We start from the raw sequence: 27,755 nt of genomic DNA on the forward strand, positions 1-27,755 counted from the left end.
CATGAACAAATATCACTTGTAATAGTGCTGGGGAGAAATGCAAAAGGGTAAGGTGACAGTGACTGGGAGCTCTTTTAGACTGGGTGACAAGAAACCCACTCTTTGAGGAGGTGACATTTCACCTGAGATCTGAATGACAGAGGAGGAGCCAGCGTGAGTAGACTGGGGCAGAGCAGGGGAGTGACCTGAGTAATGTAGGTTCTAAAGGCTCACTGGCTGCTGAGTGACGGGAAGGGGGGCCACAGAGAGACCCCGGGAGACGGGGTAAGATTTGGGATCCTTTTGTGGAACCGATGGGCCTGGCTGGTGGAGTGGATATGGGGCTGGAGAAAGCCTCAGCCAGGATGTCTTCCAGTTTGGGGACTTGAACAGATATGGTGGCACTAGTTACTCGGATGGGGGAGATAGAAATAAACCGGAACCAAAAGGTCTGTCTATGCTAAACTGGAGCTGCCTGTTAGACATCTCAGGGTGGCTGTGTTCCAAGGATCTATGACTCTGGGGTGCAGGGATGAAAGCAGGTCTGGGCATGTAAACATGGGATCACTAGCATGTAAGAGGGTTAAAGTCCTATTCAAGTTCTATTCTGAGAGGATCCTGATTTCCCTTAAAGTCCTGTTTATAAAAATTGATGGAGATTCTACTTGATCCTTTCCTCTGTTCATTTTGTGCTTCCTGAGCCCCAGGTTTTAGGTACTAGATATAAGGCTGTGAATGAGACGCGTTCCTGTCCTCAGTGAATTTTCAATCTAGTCTGAGAAACAAGTGTGTGGACTAGTCAGAATATAAGGAGCAATGAACTGAAGGCAAAATAACGGACCAGGGGCTGAGGGCAAGAAGAGGAAAGTGCAGGAAGATGAGGAATGGGGTAAGGATCTGGGAAGACATGAGAGAGGGGTGGTGCCTGCTACCTCTGACCAGTGCTGGGTGTGGGATGCCTCTTTAAGAGGGGGAAGAGACAGCTGGAGTGGTCAGTAGAGGGGGATATGCCTAAACTCATGCGTTGGCTGGTTAGAAAGGTCCTTTCTGGGGTTAGACATCTAGACACTTGCAAACCAGGGAGCTTGCTCCCCAGCCTCCTGGCTGTTGGTCCCGCGGGCCCAGAACCTCTCCCCGGTAATTGCTTTCCGTAATGTGTTTGCTCCAAACCAATTTCACGCCTCCGTGAGGACTCCGCCCCGCACTGGAGGAGCGGACTTCCCCACCACCAACCTACCGGTGTGTGAATGCGTGGGCTCATACATACAGCACACATTAAACACAACAGATACACAGGGTTCGAGAACCTGGGCACGACCATGCACAAACCTACATGCATGCATACGAGATTTTAGGACACTCGTATGCAAACCTTCTACTGCCCCCGCCATCAACCGATGCACTCACAATGAAGCACCCAGAAGCTTGGACCACTCGCCTGGTCCTGTTCCTTTGCCCTTCGCACGTCTCCTGACTAACGCCAGGGGGCGTTGCAGCACTCCACGCCTCCCTCGCGGTAGCTGCAGTTACGCGCTGATGCCAGCAGAGGGTACCCGCGGACAGGGCCCGACGCTGCCCACCGTGGGAAGACTGACCCGCCAATGAGTGAGCCGGATGTACCGACCTGTTGGTTTTGACTTCAGAACACTTCGCTTGTTTTCAGCCTCGTAGGTGCTGTTGCCCGTACATGAAAGAGAGGCCAGATGATAGGGCCTGACAGGCACAGGCAGAGAGGATTGATCAAAACCAAAATCCCTCCTAGGAGCATTTCCCAAATGGGTGGAGTAGTGGGAGTGGGCCAGGTCGTGAACAATCAAAGTCGCGCTTTGAGAACTGTTTTAGAAAGAAGAGCGGTACTGTGTTCAGAGATTCAGCAGAACCACAGTTTCTGCTGGTAAAGAACGCAGCTAGTTCTGCTCAGATTCGATAGCGACAGCATCTGTCCTTGGTACTGATGGGACAGTAAGAAGCAGTTTGTGGAGTGCTGCTGACTAGGGGGACATGAGTTCTGAATTATTCTGCCCTTCATCTGTTCCATGCGGAAGAACTCATTTTGGATGGTGTTCTCTCTATTCCCATGAGCCTGGCTTTCTGTGTATGTAACAATTAACCTCTCACACGTGGAGAAGTTAAGTAAACAGGGGCCGAGGTCACATGGCCAGTGAGGGGTCAGAACTTGACTCCAGGTCTTTTTACTGTGCATATGCTGTTTTCCATTTATCATGTGGCCTCAGTTCCACCTTCAATGAAAGGGCAGGGAGAGGAAGTGGGCTGCAGCAGTTGTCCCTGAATGTTAAGGACTATGAAGTCATACTTCATGACCCAGCATGGAAAGGGGACAAGGTGTGTTAAAAGCACAATATCTAGTAAACATGAACCATACCAAAGTCCCTGAGGTCTTTCTTGTCTCAGTTCAGAGTTGGTGGTCTGCTGGGATTTGTTGGTACCTGGAATCTCTTTGTCAGCTTGAGTGAGGAATCCAGTTTTCTTAATACAGTTCTGAGCAATACACATTTGGCATGAGCAACATGACATATGTCTTCAAGACCAGAGGATCTTTACCCTTGAGTCCTTGACGATGCATGGTCCATTCTGTATCACCAGAGAGTGACAGGTTTATTTAAATGGCCTTTTATTTGGTGGGCATGCTTGGAGGAAGAGGGTTCAATGTATAGCCTTTTAAGCTTTTGGAATTTTGTACTATGTGGTTTTATTACCTATGCAAAAAGTGAACGCAATTATTTTAAAGAAATGGCTCTTCTTCATGCCTTATTTGATTGGTGTGGAATCTGCTCATACAGCCTTAATTGCAGTAATTGTAGCCCAAAGTTCCCTCCATAATTTATCAAGTCAATAAGCCTCTATTATGTATCCAACACTGTAAAACCATCAAACCAAGTACTTGACCTCTCACTTTTTAAGTACAATACATTTTTTTAAGTCTGGTCTTCGTGCTTGGTTAATTTAACAAAGGGTTATTCTGAAGACTATCTTTAGACAAGGATGCATTCTAGTACTTTTATAGAGTTGGGGGTTCCCCAGGGCTCAAGCTAAGGCACCTCTTCTTTCTTCATGGTGACCTCTTCCCACCAGACCCATCTCTTAGAAGTTTCCTTGAGTTTAATGTACAGCCCAGGGCAGATCAAAACTATATGGAAATAATATTCTTTTCTGTTCACCTTTTTGATGAATTGTCAATCAAGGCATAACCAGAGGAAGCTTCCTTCTGAGTCCTGCACGCTTCCTCTGCGCCACTGTGGTGATAGTGTCTTTCAGGGTGTTGATTTTAAATATATCAACCTGATATTAGCTGTGTTCATTAGGCCAACACAACACTCCTGATTGGAACAAATGTCAGCGAGACCCAGTATTCCCTCCTGCCCTGCTGTGTCCTGGTGTGGCAACTCTGGAGCTCTTTGTCCTAGGTTTTCCTTCCTACCTAAGCCAAACCCTTTGCCCCTACTTAAATTGCGTTTTCCAAACTTGTCTGGCTTTTCTGTTAATCATTTTAACTAGCCTGGTTCTCCCTGGCCTCACCTGAATAACAGTTTCCTACTCATCCAACACACTCATTTTAGCTGACCAGGCTTCCTCTGTGTCCTGAAGCTCAGGTCTCTCTTCTGTTGACTTGCTTATCTCAAGTCTCTTTCTTGACAATTGACCTGAGGTGCCTATCAAGCCAAAGTGCCTATGACTTTTGCATCTAGATTGACAACTCTACTGCTGGGAATCAGGAGGAGGGGGCCAGTCAAAGGCCCTACCATTTCTGTGTCTGAGAACAGGGGAGGTGAGCAGAGTCATCCGCAATTAGCGGATAATTAGCGCTGCTGACCCTTGGGGCTCATCAGCACTCCTGGGGCCAGCCCCCAGCAATCAGCCAGGGCAGGTGGAGAGTGTCAGGCCCGGGAATGAATAGGGCTCATCAGCGGCGCTGGAGCCGGGGAGCCAATCAGGGAAATTAATAGCAGAGAGAGGGCGAGAGTGAGGGAGGGAAACAGACAGACACACGGACAAGAGGTACAGATACAGGCGAGCAATGAGAAAAAATGAGTCGCACTGGGATAGGGAATGAGATGGGAAACAGCTAATCAAATAGAGGACTAGGAATAAAAACGAGGGCGGGAAAGGGAAGAAGAGTAGGAGGAAGGAAAAGAATGTAAAGGATGGTAGAAAGGAGGAGGGGGAAGGTGAAGGAATGGTAAGTACTTGGCACAGTGTGGGCACTCGAGGAAATTACCCAGAGAGAATAAGAGACCATGGGCCACAGAGGAGGGAGTGAGGGAGACGGGGAAGAGCCAATGCCTAGAGAATAAAGATCAGGGGACAGCGTGCTAATGGGGTGGGGAAGACGCGACAGAGGAGGAAAAGGGCCCCACACGAGTGGCCCTACGCCGCGCGCGGCGCTGGGGGAGAGCGCGCCCCCTGCCGTCCCGCCGCCCTCAGCCCCGCTCTCTCCGGGGAGGTGCTGTCCCGCCCGCGCGTCGGACTTCTCCGGGGGTGACCACGTCCTGCGCTCCCGCGCCCGCAGAAGGGGCGTCCGGGACGGGGAGGCGTGCCCGGGGCCCGACGGAGGGCGGCGGGCTGCTGCGGGCTGCGGGCGCTGGGGCTCTGCCCGCCCCTCCAGCGCACCCTCCCGGCGGCCGCCCGCGCCGCGTCCACGCCCAGGCCCGCTGCCCGGTCCACGCCGGACCGCCACCCGCTCGCCCGCCGAGCCGGGCCGAGCCCGAGCTTGCGGGATGAGTGGGGGCAGGCTGGCGGCAGGGAGGGGACCGGCCCGGCAGCTGCCGCCGCCTTCTCGTCGGCCGCAAACTTTCACAAAGCGGCGTGTCCGGCCTCATCAATCTCCATTAATAATAGTTGGTTGGGCCGCGGGGGGCGGGCGGGGTCCCGGGCCGGCCGGGCCGCTGGGAACCGGCTGCGCGGAGGGAGCTGGAGCCGGGCGCGGCGGCGGCGGGCGGAGGGAGGAAGTGAAGCGTAATTTGAGGAAGATGGATGAGTCCGGAGGGCGACACCCCCAGCCCGCCCGCCCGCCCCCTCCCTCCTTATGAGAGGGAGCGCGGCGCCGGAGCCACACTGCGCCGAGCCCGCGCCCCGCCGCCACCTCGGCCCGGGAGCCAGGAGCGAGCCCTGCGTGTCCGCGCGGGGCGCCCGAGCCGCGGGGCGCACGGCGGCGCCCGGAGGGGAGCGCCCCGGGGCGGCCGCAGCTCCGGGCGCGATGCAGAGAGCCGGAGGCGGCGGCGCCCCGGGGGCCGGCGGCGGGGGCGGCGGGGGCCCGGGCACTGCCTTCTCCATCGACTCGCTGATCGGCCCGCCGCCGCCGCGCTCCGGCCACTTGCTCTACACTGGCTACCCCATGTTCATGCCCTACCGGCCGCTCGTGCTGCCGCAGGCGCTGGCTCCCGCGCCGCTGCCCGCCGGCCTCCCGCCCCTCGCCCCGCTCGCCTCCTTCGCCGGCCGCCTTACCAACACTTTCTGCGCCGGGCTGGGCCAGGCCGTGCCCTCGATGGTGGCGCTGACCACCGCGCTGCCCAGCTTCGCCGAGCCGCCCGACGCCTTCTACGGGCCCCCGGAGCTCGCCGCCGCCGCCGCGCGAAACAACCCGGAGCAGGGCGGCCGACGCCCGGAGGGCGGGCTGGAAGCCGACGAGCTGCTGCCGGCCCGGGAGAAAGTGGCAGAGCCCCCGCCGCCCCCGCCTGCGCACTTCTCAGAGACTTTCCCAAGTCTGCCGGGTAAGTGCGGGGCCACCAGGGCGCCGGGCGGGAGGCCAGTGCACCTGGCTCGGAACCCCGGGACCTGCCTGGAGTCCTGCGGCTTCGGACCCCAGGTCGCACGCGGACTCTGCGGACCCGACTCCGGTTCAGTTCCAAACACAGGACCTCTAGGTCCCCAGACCCACCCTGCTCTGTCCCCAGAGCGCCGAAGCCTAGCCAAAGATTTCCCAGCACTCTCTTCCAAATTTGTGTCTTTCCTCTCGGCATTCCAGCCCCCGGGCCTCGCCCTGTCGCCTTCCTAGAATTGGGTCTTTTTTCTCCTCTGCCAGGAGTAGAGAAGCGACAAGGTTGGGATTCCTGGGGGCACCAGTAGGGCCCCTGGGTGAGGGCGTGTTCGGAAGCTGTCAGTATAGTAGGAAGGGCTCGTCTGCCTTCGGAGGAGAGGATGGTATTGACCTCCAGTACAGATAGATGGTCAGCATGGGCTGTGCGGTGGCAGGTGCAGAGGGAGGGTCACAACGTGTCTGTGGCTTCACCTTAGCCTAGAGGTCAGTCCTGAACCCACAGGTTTAGAGCTGAACCTTGAGGAACCAGGTAGAGGGACTACCCGCAGGTGATGGGAGGCAGGAGAGGCTGAAGACTGGGCTGAATTGGGTGTGGCCTGAAGACCCATAGTTGAGAATCTGGCTGAGATGCAGCTCAGAGCCCTGAATTCTCCATGGATCCAGGAGCCAGTATATTAAATGGAACCGTGCTTAAAATCAGCTCACTTAGAACCCTCCTGTCCTTGTTATTGGTCCTTAGCCCCTCAGAGCCAGAAGAGCTTTCTCCTCAGGTAGATCTAGGTGTTCTGAGATCTGATGCTTATATAATTTGGCAGACCTTATTTAAGTAAAATAGGGGTCACATAAAAGTGTGGGACTGTGAAGTCTAAACTTCCTTGGCACGGATGAATTTGCCTTTGTTCACACACTCACTGTATCCAGCTTAGTAGGTAGAGAGGGCCCCAGAAGACCTGGGGGCTGACTCTGGAGGAAACAAGCATCCTTGGCCAAAGAAAGGCAATTCTTGGATCTCCCTGAAATTATCCAAAGGGCTGATCACTCTTCTGGACTCTGAGGACTGCCACAGAGCCTGTCTTTCCCTCTGTCTCAGTTCTGGGCATTTTGGCTTTGAGGATTCAATTCTTGTTTTCTTTTTTCATACCTGGCTAGACCAAAAGGATACCAGGAAGTCAGAACAGCATCTCCCAAGGAGGACGGGGAAGACAGAGCACACCTGAAGATGAGAGGAAGTGCCCCAGGATAAGAGGGTGGGGGTCTGGAAGCCAGCGGGGGATCTAAAGAAGGAAGGATGAGCAGGATTCTTAGAATAGTATGGTCCTAAGGCAGAAAAGGCAGGAGGACAGGTCATCAAAGGAGGGCTATGGAGGCAGTAGAATCTGGAGGCAGAGCAGACACACCTAGGAAAGAGACGAGCTAGAGGGAGACCCCAGGTGGAGTAGACCTGAGGACAGCAGCTTGTCTCCGCCTTGAGGAAGCCTCTGTTCTTCTTGTGACCTTTTTGTATAATGGGGGCTTTCTTGAAGAAGATTGAATATTGGCTACCAAACAAGACCTTGATAGAGAGGAATAACCAGAGGTGAGTAAAATTGTAAGAGAAATATTGAGGGAAGAATAGAGGGCAGGAGGAAGAAATGAGCTGAGTCCCGGGACATCAAAAGAGATGAAGAAACGAGGGGGCTGTCAGCAGAGGGTCTCTAGACAGGGCTGCATGAAAAGCAAGCAATTCCACCAGAGCAGAAGTGTGTGTGCATGTGCAAAAGGTTCCTGTGCTGGGAGGAGTGGAGAGTTGCAAAGGAAAAGAGTGGAGGCAAGGGATAAAGTTTGAACTCTAGGAGTAATTGTCCTTAAAGGGCTTTCAATACTGGATGATGGGAAACTGGAATTTACGTGGAAGTGATGAAGGGGAGATCCTCATCCTGGGAAAGTGTTGGAAGCAAAACGTGTGTTGTTCTTGGAGGGTGGGCCTGGGCTCCGTTGCTAAGCATGGTCAGGGAGACCTTGCCAGGGCTGGAGGTCCTTCCTCAGCCCAGGGAGATGCACGGTGGGTTGGGCCAGGTGCCGGCTGAGCAGCAAGGACGCAGCCTTCAGAAGAAACGGCCACTCACACCTGCTTCCCCAGTTGTGGGTTTTCCTGAGATGACTGAGAAGAAATGCAGTACCAGAAACATTAGGCATAAAATCCATCTGGGAAGCGATGGGCCACGGCCCACCTTTAACAGTGGGAAAACCAGCACTCCAGTTGGGTTGATGCTGGGGTATTTGGGATAAAGTAAGACTTCTCTGTGGGAATAATGGGACTGAACCCTCCATGGCAGAAGAGTCCGGGGAAAGAATGCAGCCTCTAAACTGGCAGAGAGGAACTGCTCTCCTAGTGGAGTGTGCTGACATCGGGCTGCAATTATTCATTTGTATTTGTTCAGCGTGTTACTGTTACCAGTCCCTTTGAGTGAACCTGTAGGGGTGACGGACCAGTTTAGAGAATGGTGAGTGAAGGCCTTTTCTTTGGGAATTGCAGGGACTATTTTTTTTTTTTTTTAAGTTGACTGAGAGTGAAGACGGAATCCACCCTCTACGAGACTTGATGGAGGAAAAAAACAGAACTTCATTATGATTTGATTGCAGGGGCAGAAGTTATCTTAGCAGGCACATAGAAATACGGGGTAGAAAGATACTGAGAACGGTTGATTGAAAAGAATCCTAGGTTTGGCACGTGGGGAGCAGGGGACTCGTGAGCAAGTCTTTTTGTTGGATGCTAAAGAGGAGAAAATTTTGAACTGGAAGGGAAGATTAAAATATGAAGTGTAGCTTGGGGGTAGAGTACTTTGCTTAGCATGCCTGAGGTTCTGAGTTCCATCCCCAGCACTGGGAAAAAAGTACACATCAACAGAAGAGCCCAAAGCGTGTGGATTAGTAGAAGTGTGTGTAAGCCGAGCACGTAATGTAAAGGTTTTTATTAGCCACGTTAAATAGATAAAAGAAACAGGTAAAAGTAATTTAAAAATACATCTTATTTAACACAGTGTGTTCAAAATAATTTCAACATTAATCCATATGAGCGTTTTAAGTGAGATATTTTATATGCTCTTTTTATACTAAGTCCTTGGACTCCAGTGTGTATTTTAGACTCTCAGCACAGCTCAGTCCAGACCAGCAGTGTTTCAGGTGTTCAGTAGCAGCATGTGGCTGGAGGTGACCTGACTTAACATAATACATCTAGAGAGTTCTAAGAACAAAGTTAGGTGAAACTAGAAGGAGCCGTGGGCAGGTGGAGAACGAGTCCTCCACGCACAGAGCAATGGAGAGAAGAGAACAGTGAGTTCTGGACGCGGGAGGGACAGAGCCGAACTGAGTGGGATGGGAGATGCTCTGAATCTGAAGGGCGTGCGCTCTGTGAGCCACTGAGCTGACTGTGTGCAGGTGGTGCACATCAGAGAGGAGGCTGTGTGCTGGGGAGCGATGGGAAGAGCTGTCTGTTAGGGACAGCAAAAGAAAACTTGAAACTGGGAGTGTCCAGAGCAGTGACTCACTTGCAGAGAGGGCCGGTTGCCTGGTGCACATGCTGGGACGTTCGGGAGGGTAGGTGCTCCATGTATATTGTCAGACGGGCGTGGGGACACAGGAGGGATGATACCGTGCTGGGCTTGTGGAGAAATGAAAGCAGCCACAGCCGGGGTGACGTGGAAGAAAGAGCCTGAGAGATGTCAGTGTCGTGAGTGCTGTTTAAAAACCAGACAGAAGAAGCTTTGCTAATTTCTGATTAGAAATCACAGCACTAGTGATCATGGTGCAGGAGACCATGCGACACCCAGGGAAGATGGTCTTTGAGAGCGGATGGCCTTGAGCCAAGCACCTGATTACAGCTCGGAGCATTCTAGCTGACCAGTGGGTGATTTCTGAATGGGCGTCTATTATGAACGTCAAGATCCAGTGTCTACCCATGACAGGAAAACAGGAAGTGGCACTGGGACGTGTCTCTTGCTAGACACGGAGGAGATGTTTTGGAGGTGATGGGGACACCCAGACTTTGTGTTCCTAGAACTTTTGAGGGAAGCGCACAGTGAGACATGGAGAAAGCTAAGTGCTGCACTCATGCGATGGAAGGGGTGTTTTCCAAGGATCTGTGACACTTGGGCTCAAGTCTCAGCTTTGCACTCTTGACTCTGTGACCGGCACACCACTGTTAGTCAGGGAAGATTAGTGTGTCCGTTCCTGGATTAGTGCGTTCTGGGTACTTGGAGAGACACAGTCCTGTAACCTCCAAGGCTCCAGTGTCCTGGTGGGGACCACAAGCCTTCCTTCGGGTGGTTGTTAGCATCCTGAAATTCTGTGGTTAAAGTAGGGATCGCCACAGAATCTGGGGAGCTTTCTGCCAGAGGAGTTGTCAACTATGGGTGGGAGAAAATGACATCTTTACTGTACTAACTTCTAGCTGAAATTTGGTCTTTCTTTAATTATGAATGTAGGCCAAAATCATCCGAGTTTCAGCAACACATGAGGTTTTTGATATTGCTAGAAATCACAGACATAGCTGGGCATGGTGTTGCACACTTATAACCCCAGCAACTCAGGAGGCGGAGGCAGGAGGACAGCCTCAGCAACTTAGCAAGACTCTGTCTCAAAATTCAAAAAGAAGAAAAAGAAAAAGAAAGAAAGAAAGAAATCACAGTTATTTTCATGTACATTTGTAATTATTGGAAGAATCTTATTTAAAATATTAAAACCATGAGTATATCACAAATTCAGTTTTAAATGTCTGGTAACTGTAATAATATAATTGAGTTCAAATATAATCTGTGTGTTTTATGCTATGCACCTAAAAGCATTATCCTGAGGCAGGGTAGGTGGGCTGTCTCTGCCTGCCAAAGGCACTTGGGCACAAAAAAGAGGATGAAGGGTCCCTATGGAGAGACAGATCCACAGTGAAGGGCAGTCATCGGAGGACTGAGCAGGATGCTGGGCTGCCACGTGCCACAGTGAAGGTGGCACTTGGGGAGGTGGGGAAGGGGCCCTCTGCAGCAGCATGCATGTGTCTACAGGTAGATATCAGATGATGCAGAGGAGAATTCTGCTCAGAGTGATGGGCGTGGGTCTGTCCTGGGCATAGTGGGAGAGAGGCAATAATCGGAATCATGAGTGAGGATATTTTAATGGGAAAGAAGGAGGAGTGTGACATTATGAGCCAAGTGCCCTGCACTGAGATGAACATTTCAGGAGGAAGCCATCAGTTGGACTTCCACCTTGGAAGCAATGGGGGAAGGATCTTTTCTCTAAAACTGATTTGGACTCAGGAGATGGAGGGAGAGAAGCGGTGGAGTCGCTGTGCAGAGAGAGAGCTGGACAGGCAGGAGGAGGAGGAAAGGGCTTGGAAGGAGGAGAGAACTTTGTTTAGCAGGCACGAGGACATTCCCAGGCTGGGGTAGGAAAGCAGCAACCCCGAGTGGAAGCCAGCTGCAAGCCCGCCACGGAGGCCCGTGCTCTGAGCTCTGAGCAGTGCGGAAGGGTGGGAGTCCTCTCCTGGGAGTTAGGTGGCCTGGGGAGATTCCCGGTCTAGAGGAACCTGGCCCTGGTGCGGGTGCTGATTGGAAGAGAGGGTGGTGGGGAGAGGGATGCCTGGATTTGCTGGGTCACGAGAGTGGCCGGTCGGGTTGAATTCAGGGGTAGTGGGAAGAGACAGCCTGGCTAGCAAGGGGGCTGGTCCTCGTGGATGAGCAGAGCAGAGGGCTGTGGGAAGCTGTGGGGACCAGGGTCACGAGCAGGAAACACCACGCAGGCCTGGGGAGAGCCGGGCTGGCCAGGCCAGTTTCTCAGCTGAACTGCGGAGATGGTGGGCTGATGCTAGGAGCCGCCAAGAGGGCGGGACTCTGCGCAGGGCAGGGGAGAGGGAGGCAGTGGCTGGAAGCAGGAGGAGGGGTGTTGTCCCAAGAGGAAGGTAAGAGGTGCTTTGTGCTGGGACGATTGTGATTCCAAGAGTCACACCTAGATGCTCGAGTCCATAGGGAGCGAGTGTGGCTGACTCCCACCTGCCCACCTGGGCATCAGGAAGAGGGTTTGAATTAGGTGGTCCCCGAGGTTGTTTCCTGCTCGCGCATTCTGTTCTACCCATCAGGATGCTTTATTAATGACTCCTCCCTCCCTCCCTCTTTTTCTCCCCATCTCCTTGTATTTCTTTGAGGTGATGGTGATCCAACCTGGTCCTCTGCATGTTTGTTTATTTTTACAAAAGGCCCCTGAGCCAAGGGCCAGGGAGATTTTATGCTTCCTAGTGCCGGGTGGTAGAGGAGGAGCAGGCAGGCCGGCAGTGTGTTGTGGGGTGAAATTAGGTCTGACCCTTAGGTGAGGAAAGCCTCGTCATCAGGGGTGGGGAGGAGGCACCCAAGCTTTGGCTGTGTGCAGCCGTCACATGAAACCAGTGAGGAAAACATGAGGGACATTGAAGTAGATGTTGTCTATGCCAAAGGGTTAGGATCAGTCGTGACCAAAGTTACCCGGTGAGGAAGGAAGTGGTGAGAAGAAGGTGTGGTGACGCTGGAGGTGAGGCAGGAGGATCGCAGGTTTGAGGCCAGCCTCAGCAGCTGAGCAAGATCCTGTCTCAAAATAAGAAATGAAAAGGAGTGGAGACAGCTCAGTGGTAAAGCACCCCTGGGTCCCATCCCCTGTACCAGTACGTAAAGAAAGGAAGTAAAAAGGAAATCGCGCTGTGGAATCAGTTTCTGGCCTCTGGTCTTCCTCCATGTGGTACAGTGGTTCCGTGGGGGTGACCTTAGGACAAGTCTCTCGACCTTAAATGTGAGTGAAGAGGCATGGTGGGAGCAGAGGCAGGGACTGGCTTTGGTCCAGAGAGCTGGGTGCAGGTCTCTGTGGTCTGCAGCAGAATCTTGATCTGGGCCATTCCAATGTCCTCACAGTCAAGTGAGGGCAATAAGACTTGCTCACAGTCTTGTGGCCCAAATGAGATCTTTGTGCCGTGTCCTGAGAGTAATAGGTGCACAAGAAAGTATCCTTGTTGTCCTTGCTCTGGAATAGGTGTGGAGCCTGCCGGGATTCAGCTGGAGGGCTCTGTGTACTGGGGACAGTGTGGGTTGCTGACCATGTGCTGTGAAGGACAGGTGTTCTGGGCCAGGATGGAGGGTGTGGAAGTCTGAGGGCTGTTCCTATGGGGCTGGCCAGGGCAGAACCCCTACTGTCAGGCTGGTGAGTTTCCAAGGTCTCTGGCTCTTTCTCCTTCCTCTGGGTTCTTGGGTCTCATGTTTTGGTGCCCCCTGAAGATCCCCGACTGCTCAGAGCCCCTCTGCTATGCCCGTGGGGCCTGTTCTCCCTTCCTCTCCATTAAAAAAAATGTTTCTCGTTTTTTCTTCACCAAGATTCCTCTTCCCTCATAGGATCTCTGTGAGGAGCAAAACCATTGGAGTAAACTAATTCATCCTCAGATGGATTAAAGAGTTTCTTAAAAGACCAAGTGAATTTCAGACTGGGGGAGCTCTGGGTGGTGCTGTTAGGAATAGCTCTGGGGGACATGGAGGGGTCACTATGGTGGGAGGGGTGTAGGCGGGGGAGGCTCTCCTCCCTGAGCAGGTGGTCATCATGGCTCCCATGACAGCTTGGCACTTAGGTCCTTGCAGCTGCTTGTGATGGTAGCTCATCCTTCATTTGGACTAAGATGAGGGGTTATGGATTCATGTGATCGCAAAGCGGCCCTGTGGATCCAGAAATGGGAACGACGTGGTGGGGTCTGTCCCACTCCCTCTCTGCTTCATTCTCTCCTCAAGACAAGCCCCTTCATGTGCTTGAGAGGCAGGGAGGCCACCACACAGGCAGCTGGAACATTCACAGGTGAGGACCCAGTGAGGACCCTGGTGTTTTCCAACCCCAGAAGGACTGGTGTCCCCAGGGCCGGGGCACAGCTGGAAGACCCACCACTGGGCAGGAAGGGGCAAGCTGAGCCCTAAAGGAAGGACTGCTGTCACTGAACACAGTGAGGAGGGACCTGGCAGGAGGAAGCAGCCGGAGGCTGAGCCCAGAGAGAGGGCGGGAACGGGCCTCAGCTCTCTTGGGGAGGCTTGGCTGCCCCACTGCCCGTCATTGGTCCAGAGAATCAGGGAGGGACAGGGATCCAGGGAGCAAGGTGGTGGGAGGCAGGCTGACCAAGGCACACCCCTCGGCGAGCTGGCCCTTTGCTCTGATGCCCACATCGAGAGGAGCCCGGCCGAGAGGTAGGAGCTACCGGAAAGTGGCGTTCCAAGGGAACCATTTCCATAGTTGGCCACATTCTTTTTCAAGTTAGAAAATATGTTTTCAAATAAAAGGGATGTGACATTACATCCCACAAACAGGACAGAAGACATCAGGAGCCAGATCTGATGGGGTTTTGTCTCAGGGCAGAGCTGGGCCAGCCCGGCCTCCTGGTGGCAGCTCCTGGAGTCTTCACTGAGCACGGGAGCAGGGGCTGATGGTTGGGCCACAGCCTGCAGGATGAGGGAAGCGGGAGGGCGACCAGCTTGGGATTTGAGAAGTGTATCCGCTTGTCGGGAGAGTGTTACCTCAGGTGGGAGGGGGTGGGACATCTACTGGAAAGGACGGAGGAGGCTGGAGATTTTGGAGACCAGGTGCTGTGTCTCTAGTTATGTGACTCAGGAAAATCACTTGGTCTTCCTGAATCTCCGTTTTCTTCACTGGGAAATAAGGTTACTAATTCTGTATTATATCTAACAGTAACAGTAGATCAGGTCACTTCAGTGAGTTGCTTGAAGATAGAGGAAGATAATAAGTGTGGAAAGTGTTTTGAAAAGTTAAAGCCAGGCTGGTGCACACCTGTCATCCCAGCTGCTCAGGAGGCTGAGGCAGGAGGATGGCGAGTTCAAAGCCAGCCTCAGCAAAAGCAAGGCGCTAAGCAACTCAGTGAGCCCCTAACTCTGAATAAAATACAAAATAGGGCTGTGGGTGTGACTCAGTGGTGGAGTGCCCCTGAGTTCAATCCCTGGTGTGCCACCTCCACCCAAAAAAGGGGCTGGGGTGTCACTCAGTGGTTAAGCCCCTTTGGGTGAAATCCCCAGGGGTCATGCAAGGGCGCTCTGAGCTTGTCATGAACCGGGAAGGCCTCCGGAAGGCAGCGGTGGAGAGAATCCTTGCGTGGATTTGGAGTAGGACGCTGCAGAGGGCCAGGTCTGCGGCTCAGCGGTAGAGCTGGCCTAGCACGTGCCAGGCACTGGGCTCGAGCCACAGCACCGCATGAAATAAATAAGATAAAGGTATCGTGCCATCTACAACTAAAAATATCTACCACAAGAAAGAAAGAATGGAAGAAAGGAAGGAGGGAGGGAGGGAAGAAGGGAAGGAAGGAAGGAAGAAGTGACTGTTCCTTATGCACCCGAAGTTAGAGGAGGGCGGCCCTCACGGGAGGAGTGCAGACCCCCTGGAAGGGCGCTGGTGGCCTCCAGTGAGAGGAGAAGCTGCTGTCTCAGAAGAGAGCCTCAGGTGCTGGGCATGGCGACGAACCGTCTTGAGGTCTGGGACCAATGGCAGATGGCCTGTGATTTCTCCCACCTCTCCAGGGGCTGGTGGTGATGCTGGGGACAGTGCTCTGCACTGGACTACCTCCCCAGCCCTTCTCCCACCTCCAGACCCACAGGGAAAGCAGTGGCTGGCCTGGAGGATCAGGAGGAGGCTCTGTGTCCCAGCAACGCGGCGGGCTGCTGTGTGAAGTAGGTGAGAGAAGACAGGAGTGAGGGATGCCTCGCCTTAATAAGGACATTGATTTTCTATGATAACAGGGCAGGGGCCAGAGACTGGATGAGTGAGGGACAGCACGGGAGCCAGCTGGATTCCTGGGGCCAGGAGTCTAAAGGGACCCTTCACTCCCTCAGTGGCTTCCCGTCTTCCTTGGTGACTCTGACCACAGGACTCCCTCCCCTCTGTGTGAGCGGTGCTGTGCTCTCTCTGTTGGGCAGTATCTTCCATGGGGTCTGCCACCCTCCCTGTCCTTCCCAGCCTGACCTGGCTCCACACTGGACCTCTGTGCCCTGGAGCTGCTGGCCTTCCTCTGGAAGCTGCCCCTGCAGGCTCATCCTGAAGCCCGAGCAAGGCTGCGTCCACTCTGTGCGCAATCGCGGGTCACCCTTCGTGACATCTGTCTCTCAGACCACAGCATCAGGAACGCTGTCTCCCGCCTGCCCCAGCCATTCCCTGGTGACAGACCACGCTCTCCTGCAGGCTCAGGGAACCCAGCATACTCAACCCTGGTGCCAGTAACGTTCCCACACACAAAGGACAGGACCTTTCCTCCTGTTTGGCTCCCTATCTAGTACCGTCAAATGCTTCCCAATTTTAAGATTTTGATTTTGCTGATGGTGTTCTTTTCAGAATGATTATTTGCAAAGTAAAATTTCCAATGAAGTCTTTTTTTGTCTATCAGGTTTGGTTTATTTTGTTGTTGTTCATATCAACCAATGACAACATCTGCAATTGGAAATTTGCTTTTATGGATATTCTATCTACCAAATCCAAGTACTGTAAATCAAATTTTGTGAATAGAAATTTTCTCAAAAGGGTTGGCTATTTCTGTTGGTTTTTAGTCAACAACAGAAGTTTAAGTAACATTTTGGTTTTGCTTGACTCTTTTATCACTAATATTCATAAGTATTGGATAAAATAATTTGACCCAGCATGGTGACACATGTAATCCTAGCAGCTCAGGAGGCTAAGGCAGGAGGATCTCAAGTTTGAGACCAGCTTAAGCAATTTAATGAGATGGTCCTGTCTCAGGAAAAAAAACATACAAACAAACAAACTGGAGGTGTGGCTCAGTGGTAGAGCATGCCTGGGTTCAATTCCCAGTACCACAAAAAGAGAAAGAAAGAAAACAGTTGGCATTTCTTCAGCCGTTAGGGCCTGCTGCCTTGGCTCAGCCTTCCTGGGCCACACACTGGGCTTTGGCTGTGGGGTTCTGCAGCTCCCCCTGCTGGTGGAGCAAAGAGCAGTGGCATCTTCCTTTGCTCCCAATGCACCACTATTCTGGGTAGAAAAGGTGGGGCTCTCTCCTCCAGTGGCGGCCTCTTTTCTCTCCATTCTTGAAACTTTTCAACCCTTTCTTTGTCTGGTCGAGCATGTTTTTCCCAGCCGTCCTCACCCCACTTCTCTGCAGCCTCGCGGCCCTGCTTGGCCTTTCCTCCTCTCTCCCACTCCTGGCCGGGCTGCTGCATTGTCCCGACGAGCTCCGCTGAGACAGACGTGTGGCTGTGCTTGCCTCTCCTGGTGCCCATCGCCCTCCCCCACCCGTTCCGTTCGGCGTCTCTTATCTGAGTCCTCAGTGTCATGATCATAAAGGCGCACGGAGACACTCTTGCCCCTGCTGCTCTGTGCCCCACTGGGATGGAAACAAGAGACTAAACCTGTGCTCCTTGGAAGGCCTTCGGAGCAGTCCTGAGGTGGCCTCCTCGTGTGGGCTCCATTTTGCTGATGTCTGAAGACAGAGGGATGGATGAGGTGATCTCGGGAGGGCTCTGCCGGATCCAGAACCGGGAGCTCATCTCAGCCATCATCGGCTTAGATTGATGGGACGCCCCGGGTGCTTGGTGCTGTACTAAAGGGTTCCATCCTTCAAGCCCTGAAATCCAGTTTCTGCCTTTTTAGCACTGTTTAAAATCGTCTCTTACTGGGCTGAGTTTTATGAGCTCTTGTCATTCTTCCTGTTATTGACTCCACGGTATGTTTTAAGAATTAAAGTCAGAGGATTTAGTGATGGCGTTGGGATTGTCCTTCACTGTTTTCAGCATCAAGTAGATTCCTGGGATCCGGTGGGTTTCCTGTGTGCATGAGGCCCGAGGCCTGCTGGGCAGTGGGTAGGGTATCCGTGGAGGTGTCTTATGGGCACTGGAGCTGGGGTGATAGAGAGGCTTGGCAGAGGAAGCAGCAGAGATGGAAGAGAGACGGAGAGGCAGAGAGCAGACGTGTGGTTGCTGGATATCATTTATTTAGCTGCTATTTATTGAGTGCCTACTCGACGCAGATCATTGTTAAGATGCTGAGGATACAGTGAACGAAACATCTAGAATACCTGTCTTCACGAAGCTCATATTCTCATAGGAAGAGGCTGCCAGTGGAAAGAAGGAATAAAGGTGGTGGGTGTACCACAGCGACAGACAGGTCAGAGGGGAGATCCGGAGAGTTGGGGTCTCAATCCCAAGGGGACACTCAGGAAGCTCTCCCTGGAGGAGCAGGGAAGCAGGCAGGGCAGAGATCCAGGTGGAGGTAGGATTCCAAACAGGGAAGGACGAGGGGTGAGCGCAGAGGCCAGGAAGCCAGCTAGGAGAAGAGGTCACTGATAGTTACGGGGTGGCAACTCGGACCAGAGGCAGCAGGGAGAAGGCGTCCAGCTCTGGGTGTATTTGAAAGGCGGATTCGTGAGTGGACGTGCATCATGAGAGGAGTGGAGGGCGGCTCCAGGTCTGGTCTGAATACAGGAGGATGGAGTTCCACTGAGAGGAAAGGACAGTTCTGTGGAAGTGGACAGCAGTGTGGGGAAGAGCCCTCGTGCGAGGAAGGGGGGAACCCAGGCTGAAGATCTTACAGGAAGCAAAACAGACGTGGCCAGGGATGAGATGAGGTGGGTGTTGGGAAGCATGTGGCCCGTGGCTGGCACCCCCACCCCATCAGCGCACGGTGCTGGGAGCCTCAGGACTGAGCCTGAACCGTGGCTGGTCAACCTGGGAATAGGGCAGAGGGGAGGGGTGGGCAGGGAGCCGAGGCGAGTTGTGGGGGCAATGGTGACAGGGCCTGACATCCTGGCCTCTAGGGAGAATGTCAGCTTAACTCTTGAGAAAGAGCAGGTGTGCCCTGGAGCAGTGAGGGACCAGCAGATGAGATCTGGAAGCTTCTGGGTCTCAGGCAGGTGGGGAGGGTCCGTAACACAGGACGAGCCCCGCCCACCTGAGGTCAGTGTCCTGCGGCTCCTCACACCAATTCAGCTGTACTCTCCACTCGGAGCGGCTGTGCGACGAGGGACATCCCGAGTGCCCCCTTCCTGTGGCTCACAGGTTCCTCCCTATCGATTGATCACCTTTTGACTTTCTGTTGTTGGGCAGAAAATGAGGGGGTTTGTAGAACACTGAAAACATTTATAATGCATTATTTGCAGTCCTGACGAGCACGTCAGTGGGTAAGACTGAAAGCAATGGTGGAATTAAATTTTAGCATTATGTATGGATTAAAATGTTTATGTGCCTGTGATTACAAATAATCACTCATCTACTAAATGAGTCAAAATTTCTTTTTCGACATTTCCTCCCCCGTCTTTCCCATTGCACTTCTGCTTTTTCCGCCTCCTGTTCCCACATTCCCTCCAGCCCTGAGCCCATGTCAAGCTCTGGTCCTTGGGCTTCTGAACCTGAGCAGGAGCTGCTGTCTGCACTGCTGTGTTGGCCAGGAGAGGAGGGGTGGGGAAGCCTGTACGTCACTGTAGAATTAAGGACAAGCATCGCGAGGGGATGGGAGGAAGGTTGGCCACAGACGAGGAGATGGCATGTGGCTAGGGACCCCGTCCTGGCTGGGCAGTCTGGTTAAGAATCAGGAAGGGAGCTGGAGAGGGGACCTCCAATTCCCAGGTCCTTGGAGTGTCTTGGACCCAGATTTAGGGAGGTGGGTCAGATAAGCCTGAAGGATCCGTCCAGGAGTGAGGGTCTGCGGCCTCTCTCTGTGCAGAGGGAGTCAGAGAGACAGAAGGTGGTGGGGGCAGCTCCTGCCAGCTGGGCTGGATGAGGACTCGGGGGGAGCAGCAGGCCCGTGCTCCCCTCCTCCCGTGGTGGAAGCATCTGAGCCAGCGTCCACCTGCTTTGTCCTGAGGCCTGGTGTATGAGGGACACTGGGTTTGGAGAGGTGGGCGGTGGGTGTGATGAGGACGGGATGGGGTGGTGGGCACATCGGGGGGTCGCTGTCCGCTCCCGTTGCCTGCCCCCCTTTCTGTGGTGACATCGAGCTGGTTAATACCTATCTTCCCGTTGTCTCCCCGACCCTCTTCCCACCCCACGTGCCCGACCCTCTCCTGCCACCTCTTCCCTTGCGTGTGTCCCTCCTTCCCGCCGCCCCCCCACTCCTGGCCACGTTCCACGGGCCTCCTCCGACCTGTCTTTCCCTGCCCTCTCCCGCCCCCTCCGTTGGTTTTTCGCTCCCCACAGCAGAGGGGAAGGTGTACAGCTCCGATGAGGAGAAGCTGGAGGCCCCGGCTGGAGAGCCAGCAGGCAGCGAGCAGGAGGAAGAGGGCTCGGGCGGTGACAGTGAGGACGACAGCTTCCTGGACAGTTCTGCAGGGGGCCCGGGCGCCCTTCTGGGACCTAAACCGAAGCTAAAGGGAAGCCTGGGGACTGGAGCGGAGGAGGGGGCACCGGCGCCCACCGGGGTCAGCGCGCCTGGCGGGAAGAGCCGGCGGCGGCGCACGGCCTTCACCAGCGAGCAGCTGCTGGAGCTGGAGAAGGAGTTCCACTGCAAGAAGTACCTGAGCCTGACCGAGCGCTCGCAGATCGCCCACGCGCTCAAGCTCAGCGAGGTGCAGGTCAAGATCTGGTTCCAGAACCGCCGGGCCAAGTGGAAGCGCATCAAAGCTGGCAACGTGAGCAGCCGCTCTGGGGAGCCCGTAAGGAACCCCAAGATCGTCGTGCCCATACCTGTGCATGTCAACAGGTTCGCTGTGCGCAGCCAGCACCAACAAATGGAGCAGGGGGCCCGGCCCTGACCCGAGGCCAGATCTGAGGCTGGACTGCGCCCACCCTGGCCGGGCTCTGCGGACCGGAGGGACCCCGGCGGGGAGGGCTTCCCGAGCCTGAGACCAGAGACCTTCAGGACGAGGGGCTTCAAGGTCACGGGGCTCCGGCTCTACTCGCTAAGGAGGTGCTGGGCCGGGGAGGACTGCTCACGCAGTGCGGTTTTCAATGCCCGGGCCTGAGGTTCTGTGGCTAATGCCTGGGAACAGCTCCTGACCAAATGGAGGAGCCCAGGGCGACACCAGCCAGGCGGATGGCAGCTCCTTATTTATTTTATGTAAAGTCTGTACATACGGAGCTACGTGTCTGTCTGTCTGCACTCCTGAGAAGCAGCGGGAAAGTCGTTTTGTCAAGCTTCAGCCTGAGTTCATCCATCCTCGGCCCAGCTCCGGGCAGCACCTCGCCTCTCCAGTACAGGGCCGGGAAGAGATGGCCGCAACCACGGGGAGCCTCCCAGGGAACTGCCGCTCCCTCACCCTGCCTCCCTGCGTGGCCGTGCTCCCACACACACCTCACCTCGTACTCCTGCCGGCCACCGTTCCCTCCCCCAGGTGAAGAGGACAGCTTCGTTTCTGATGTCTCCTCTTGGGAAGAGGTGAGGGCTGACTTCAGGGCGAGGCTCACTCCCATTTGCATTAAGGCTAAATGAAGCACTTGACCCTAGCTGGCTGGCCAGTCGGGATAGCTAACCGGGTAGAGCCGGTCGGTGACTGGGGCGGGGTGGGGCTCGCTCACACTACCTGTGAGCACCTTGAGCTTTCTGTGCAGAGGACACAGCAACCGAGTGGCCTCTGCTGCCCTTTGCCATTTCAGGTGTGAGGGCCGAAGCGTCAGATGCTGTAGCCCGTCCTGTTACAGAACAAGACGGGGGCAGGGGTCACTGCCAGGTGGATGGGACAGGAGCGAGTCTGTGATGGTTCTGGAAGGGTGTGTGCTGTGGGGAGACTACAGAGCTAGGCTTTGGGATTGGAATCGTTAGCAGATTAAGGAACAGCATCAGTGGACAAAGGAAATACCGGGAGCAGCGCTGTAAAGACAGCACTGTGTAGCTGCAGGTGGGGGGGCAGGGAAACCTGCGGAGGCTGGTGTCATGGCAGGCCACCTGCTTGGGAAGAGCTGGGCTATGGTGACTGGGGAGGAGAGCTAGTATGAACAGGCCCTGGAGAAGGAAAACAGCAGGCTCAACCGAGGCAGGAAACCCAGCCCCACCGGCCCCCGTGCCTTCCTCAGAGGGCCCTGGAACTAGGGCTAGGCAACGTCTCATTGACTCGTCTTACGGCAAGACAGAGGCTGCCCCTCCTTGGCGGTTCACTTCTCCCAAGGCAAGCAGCCCGGAGCTGTGACTGGTCAGTGACAAAAGAAAGGTCCAGCTGTGCAGTGACCCACAGGGCAGGTTGTCGGTGCCCCTGGGCTAAGTTTCAGCTGGGCTTCAGATTTCAGCTTGAAGTATGAAGTCCAAGGCTAACCCCCCCAGGACCTTAGACTCACCCTGCATAGGGAACCAACGGGATTAGGTTGTTTTGAGGAGGTAAGTCAGGCAGAGGTTGACAATGACGGCTGTTGTCCCTTCAGCAGGGAACAGAGGCTCTGGCTCCACGTCCAGTGTGGAGGGCAAGCGAGCGCTGGGCAGAAAGGCTGGAAGGACCGGCCACCACCAAGGCCCCTGCTGCATTTCCTCTGGCTGTGTGCCTGCGCCAGGCAGGGTCCTGCCAGCCCAAGCGGCTTGCCTTGAGGGTCTGGAGGTGGCTGTTGCTAGTATTTCCCAAGTCCAGGAACCCAGTCCTACACACACCATAGCCCTGTCTCTATTCTGCCCTGATCTACGTGTAAGGCTCTGAGCCTTGCCAAAGGGGACATGGACAAAGAAATAAAATCTGGTTTCCTCTCTGAGTAGTGTTACTTGGTTATTTACTACAAGTAGGCAGGTGCCCGTGCAGAGCACCAGCCAAGCACGCCTGCCAAGTACCCAAGGGGTCTCAGAAAACATGGGCCACCAGGAAAGTGGTCTCAGGAATGGGGAACAGGCTCCTGAGAGCCGAGACCTGAAGTTCTTGTCCTTCAAGAACCAGTACGATCCCCCCAGATCTCTGGAGAATAACTAAGGGATATGGTGGGAAAGAAGAGCAGAGGCTTTTGGTCCTGCCCCCAGCTGGACAAGCTGCTGGAGGGAGTCAAGGTGGTGGTTTTGCCAGGACCTCCCCTTTCCCCGCACGCAAAGCCCAGGCACCTGCCCGTCCACCGTGCCACAGCCGGCCTGCTCAACAGCTACACGGCCGCCAGGAAGGCTGAAAGTAATCGACCAAGGAGGCGGCTGAGGGAGCGGAGCCTGGATCTGGCCCATGCCAGGGGAGAGTCTTAGAGACCGCAGGATGAGCAGAGGGGACCCCAGAGGCGGCCACGAGGGGCACTCGCAGAGGGCAGGAGTGGACAGGGAAGCAGGGCCACACACAGTCTGGTTTATTGGCTCCTCATACACGCACACCAAGTATGTACACAAACATAAATATTCCAATGTACAAATTTTACACGGGACTCACAGATCACCCCCTTGTCTCTTTCGTCCAGCACCCCCATCCTGTGCCCTGTGCTTGTGGGGGCCAGCACTAGGAGGCAGGGGTCTGGAGGAGGGAGAGGTCCCGCCCCCCTCTCCTCACAGGCACCGTCAAAGGGTCCGTCCCTTCTCAGTGGCACCGCAGGGCAGAGGCGGAACGCTGTGCTCCCTCCCTCTGCTGCAGCTTGAACCCCAGAGCTCTCCTCGGATCCCTTGACTTCTCCCTTTCCCTCTCCTCCTGGACGCATGTCCCTGCTTCTCTGGCTCTGCGTCTGCTTCCCCCAGTGCCTGCAGGGAGGAAGGTCCCAAGGCCATGGAGTCCTTCTGGCCCCTCTGCCTTCTTCCTGGGCCTCATAGGAGGCTGGGGCTGCGGTGCAACTCAGCAGAGGGGTTGGTGCCATTGGCCGGTTCTCTGTTGGGGGTGGGTGCCAAGCCGCAGCCCTCCCCGGGGCAGCCGTGCTGAATCAAGATGTCTGCACACTCCTGGCTGCCGGCCCGGCGGGCATAGGCCAGTGGAGTCAGGCCCCTGGCGTCCCGGCTCCTCACGTCCACCCCGTACTGCAGGAGAAAACATGCACAGTTGGCATGACGTGAGAAGAAAGTTCCAGGGAAGGAGAGGTAGCTTTTGAAGGTTGGGGCAAAAAGGCCAGGGACGTCAGTCACCCCTGACTCACCCAGATGAGCAGTTGTGTGAAGACCACATTGGCCATGGCACTGGACAGGTGCAGGGCTGTCCGCCCGTCCCCGTCCCCGTACGTCTCGTTCACCTCCTCCTTGGACCCGTGGGCCAGCAGCATCACCAGCAGCCGCAGGTCGTCCTCCACCACGGCCCGCAGCAGCTGCTGCCCCAGCGGCACGTCTGAGCTCGGCAGTGGAGCCAGGAAGAGCCTCTGCTCGTACTTGGCCCGGATCCAGCGCTCCTTCTCCTCTCTGCAAGCACAGGTCCGTCATGGCGTGAGCCACCGAGGGAAACTGAGCCGGCCGGGGGGCCGGGGCACCCAGGTGGAGGACAGGGGAGTCAGAGCGTGGAGCGGGAGGGAAGCCCCAGAGATGCTGGGCATTCAGAGGGGCAGTGGGTAATGTCAAAGGGGCCATAAGTGAAAGGAAGGGACACTGAAGGGAGGCCCCCGGGGGCAGCAGGGACGTGGGGCCGAGAGGGCAGGGAGAGTCCAAGCAGGCCCGAGTGGCAGCCTATCTGGTCATCTGTACTCTCTCCCATTGGCAGTGCTAGAACAAAGCGGGCGGCCTGCGCGGGGCCACGGAGACCCTATCTGCCACCCATTCTCCCCATCTCACAGTGCAGGCTGGGGCCGTGCACCACTCGGAGATAGGCGCCCGCGCATGCGCCTCCTGCTGGCCTTCTGACCTGCTGATAACGGCTCAGAAAGGGCCTGTTGTTGCCAGGCGCCTGAGTGACAGGCACCGAGGGGGAGGGGCACCCCAAGGGGCCAACTGCCAAGCGGAGCGGGGGGCTGGTTTTAACCCTTCTCACACTGTCACAGCCGCTGGGCACCAGCCCCAGCATGTCCTCCTGCACTGGAGCCCCAGCTGCCCCTCCCGGGCCAGCGTCAGGCCCGTCTGCTCACCTGCAGGCTTCAGGCCCAGGCTTTGCGTAGCCATCCAGGGCCCCCTCCCAGACGCTGTTGGCCAAGGCGTTGCCCATCGCAGTCATGACAGCCAGCAGTTCAGGCGGCCAGTCGTCGAGGTCCAGGGAGCGGACGCGGGACAGGTGGGCTCCCAGGTGCCGGTGGATTCCCGAGCACTCGATGCACATCAGGGCCCCCAGGTTCAGGCTGGCCCAGTCGGGGTCTAGGAGAGGGGAGGAGAGGACGTGGCATGGGTGACCAGAGAGGGACATGGGGAAGCCCTCCCGTCGCCCACCAGCTCTGCAGTCCCACTCCCAGGCCTGTGGCCGGGACACTCACTGGGGGCGTCGCAGTCGATGCAGAAGCCGTTGCCTCGCACGGTGCGCACGGCCTGCACGGCCAGGGCTGGGTTCTGGTTCCCCAGACGGGTCTGCCCGGGAGGGAGAGGGGGTGCCGGTCAGCCACAGCGCCGCCTCCCCGCCAGGCGCTCGGGGCGGCCAGCCCCCCTGCCCACCTTGTCCTTGGCGCTGCGGCAGCCCTGCAGGCTGGCCAGGATCTGGGCCTGCACGCTCTGTACCCACAGCTCCCTTTCCTCTGCCGTCGAGGCCTCGAAGTGCCACGTCTGCCCGGTGAGGGACACCACCACAAACTCAAAGGACTCCTCTGCCTCTGTGGGGGAGGGTGGACACACGTCAGGGCACTGGGCGGCTCGGCGCCTCTCACGACTCCGGCCGCCCTCGTCCTCCGCTCCAGATGCGTCTGCCCGGCCTCAGGGCACACTCTCCAGGACCACTGGCAGGTGACCGAGCCCACCCCGTGCAAGTCCTGGCCCTGCTCCTGGCCACCTGTGGAGCCTGGGGCCGGGTGCGAGTTGATGGCTTCCCCGGCACTGCCAGGCGTGGTCCGGACACAGAGAGGGGCACCTGGAAAAGGCAGGGCCGAGTGCCTGGCGCAGGCACGACGGGCGCTGGGAGGCGAGGGGGCGGAGGTGGCGGTGGGCAGCATTCGTACATGTCGGCTGCAGCAGCCTCATTTTGCAGCTCATTAAACCCAATATTCCTGACGGCGTCAGTGTGGGGCTCTTGGGAGCGGCCCCTCCCCCACTGCCCTGGCACAGACAGGCAGGAAGGGCAAGTAGGGGAGATGGTTTCTCCAGAAACTGGAGGACCTGAGCCGCAGGGACCTGAGGACATCGGTAGTGGCTAGTGCTGGGGCTGGACTGTGACCCCAAGCACGGTGATGAAGCTCTTCCAAGCTCTGCTCTTCCAAGCTCTGCTCCCCCAGCCCCAGGGACAGCCACATGGATCTCACTCCCAGTGGCCCCTGCCCCCAAGGTGGCGGTGCGACTTGTGCTGGGGACTGGAGAGACAGCACAGGAAGCTGTGGGGAGGCCCAGCTGAGCCACGAGTTCTGCCAGGGCTGCCCTCCTGAGGCCTCGCTGCACCTCTGCCCCAGCAGCCCCGCTCAGTGCCATGGGCTGCTCTCGGACCCTCAACAGAACCGCCCTGCCACATACATAAGCCTGGCGCCGCTCCTCTCCCCGGGCACCAGCCTCGTGCCCCACCTAGCTCTTGCCTCAGCCTCTGAGCTCCCCCAGCATCTGTGGGCTCTGGTTCCTGGACCACCGCGGACACCCGTGCCATGTTGGCTACGTATGACTGTGTGTCCCAGGTTGGCTGGAAAAGGCAGCCATCTCCACCCACCTGACCCATACCCCTAGCCCTGTGATCCACAGAAGTCATCTGGGAGCCAAGAGACTCCAGTCACGGAGAAGGGGAGGTTTGGAAGGTACTTGGGGGCAGGAGCAGCACTGTGATTAAGAGACAGAGAGTGGGAGAAGGTTAAGGAACTGGAACTTCTCTGCTCAGGAGACTGGGGACTCAGCTGACCCACGCACACATGCGAAGCACCAGTCATGTCCCCAGCACTCACGACACTAGCGGGTAACACAAGAGACAGAAAACAGGTGCCGCCCGGCAACCCGTGGAGGAGCTACCGCAGCACTGCGCCGACTCTGACTTCAAGAACGACAGAAGGGCTGGGCACAGTGGCGCACGCCTGTAATCCCAGCTACTCAGGAGGCTGAGGCAGGAGGATTGCAAGTTCGAGGCCAGCTTGGACGACTTAGCAAGGCCTCATCTCAAAAAATACAAAGAGCTGGGGATGGAGCTCAATGCTAACGCGCCCCTGGTTTCAATGCCCAGTATCGCAAAGAGGGAGAAAAAAAAAAAAAAAGAACAGAAGCTCACAGCTGTTTCAGGGAGAGGAAGCAGGACCTTTCCTAACGTACCGGGTCTAGGTTACCCCAAGAGGTCGTGGAGTTACTGCTATCAGAAATTATTCCTAGAAAGTGCCTCATCCACCTAATCTGGAAAAAAGGGTATGAGTTCTAGGGAATTGTGCCAGAGCCCACTGCCCACCTCCTAGGCCCACTCTCCCTCTGGGTCCCCCTAACCTTCAGCAGCACTGCTGGGGCCGTCTGGTCGGGGGGTCCCGGTGCTCTTTTTCCGACGGTGCTTCTTCCGGTTGGAGTGGGGAGATGGGGGAGGCTCCAGCTTGGGGCTGGAACTGAGCACCTCAGCTGGGCCACTGGCTGGTGAGGGGAGAGGTGGAGACGTGTGGGCAGAGAGGAGAGGCGGCGCGGCCTGGGGAGGGCAGTCCTGCCACTGCAGCGGCCCGCCTGGAGAGCCCGCGGGCTGCGCCCTCTCTGGGACGGGGTTCTGCCCAGGTCCCGGTCCCAAGCTCCCAAGGCCCCCAGCGGTGGAGGAGGAAACGTGCAGAGAGAAGGAAACTGAGGCGGGCAGGATAAAGGCGGAGGCGGCACGGCTTCCGCAGCCTGGAGGGGTGGAAGGCGGCCCAGGGAACTCGGGGAGCCGAAGCCCCAGCAGCTCCGCACCAAATTTATCCTCAATCACACTCCCCGCTCCTCACAATTAATAGCAGAATTAGAAACAATCAGGGAGCTGCCTAATTACTGTCAATTAGAGCGCGCTAATCAAGCTCCGGCTCCCACACCCCGCCCGGCGCTCACCACTAAATGTCAAACTTCATTAGAGGCAGACGCGCTCCCGCCCTGCCTGCCCGCCTCACCATGGCCGTGCTCGGGGGCAGCGCTG

General features: G+C 56.1%; 2 protein-coding genes across 8 annotated transcripts in view; one reads left to right on the top strand and one right to left on the bottom strand.

The window, feature by feature from the left end:
* The first annotated feature begins 5,183 nt into the window (after positions 1-5,183).
* Positions 5,184-22,346, top strand: Gbx1 (gastrulation brain homeobox 1). The gene is made up of 2 exons (XM_047562214.1): positions 5,184-5,708; positions 19,921-22,346. Exons 1-2 carry the CDS (start codon positions 5,195-5,197, stop codon positions 20,472-20,474), a joined length of 1,068 nt encoding a protein of 355 aa, XP_047418170.1. The 5' UTR covers positions 5,184-5,194; the 3' UTR covers positions 20,475-22,346.
* A 591-nt stretch (positions 22,347-22,937) lies between these two features.
* Agap3 (ArfGAP with GTPase domain, ankyrin repeat and PH domain 3) overlaps positions 22,938-27,755 on the bottom strand; it is a 51,256-nt gene continuing 46,438 nt past the window's right edge. For 4 of the 7 annotated variants that reach the window (XM_047560287.1, XM_047560284.1, XM_047560285.1 and 1 more), the window contains 6 exons: positions 27,095-27,232; positions 25,154-25,308; positions 24,979-25,069; positions 24,640-24,862; positions 23,728-23,983; positions 22,938-23,611 (listed from right to left, as the gene is read on the bottom strand). In XM_047560287.1, coding sequence (XP_047416243.1) covers positions 23,405-23,611; positions 23,728-23,983; positions 24,640-24,862; positions 24,979-25,069; positions 25,154-25,308; positions 27,095-27,232 — 1,070 coding nt within the window. In that variant the 3' untranslated portion in view covers positions 22,938-23,404. The remainder of the gene's footprint in view (positions 23,612-23,727; positions 23,984-24,639; positions 24,863-24,978; positions 25,070-25,153; positions 25,309-27,094; positions 27,233-27,755) is intronic. The other 3 variants (XM_047560288.1, XM_047560286.1, XM_047560291.1) reach the window with 1 other exon arrangement.

The sequence above is a fragment of the Sciurus carolinensis genome, chromosome 8 (assembly GCF_902686445.1).
Source record: "Sciurus carolinensis chromosome 8, mSciCar1.2, whole genome shotgun sequence".
NCBI classification, from domain to species: Eukaryota; Metazoa; Chordata; class Mammalia; order Rodentia; family Sciuridae; genus Sciurus; species Sciurus carolinensis.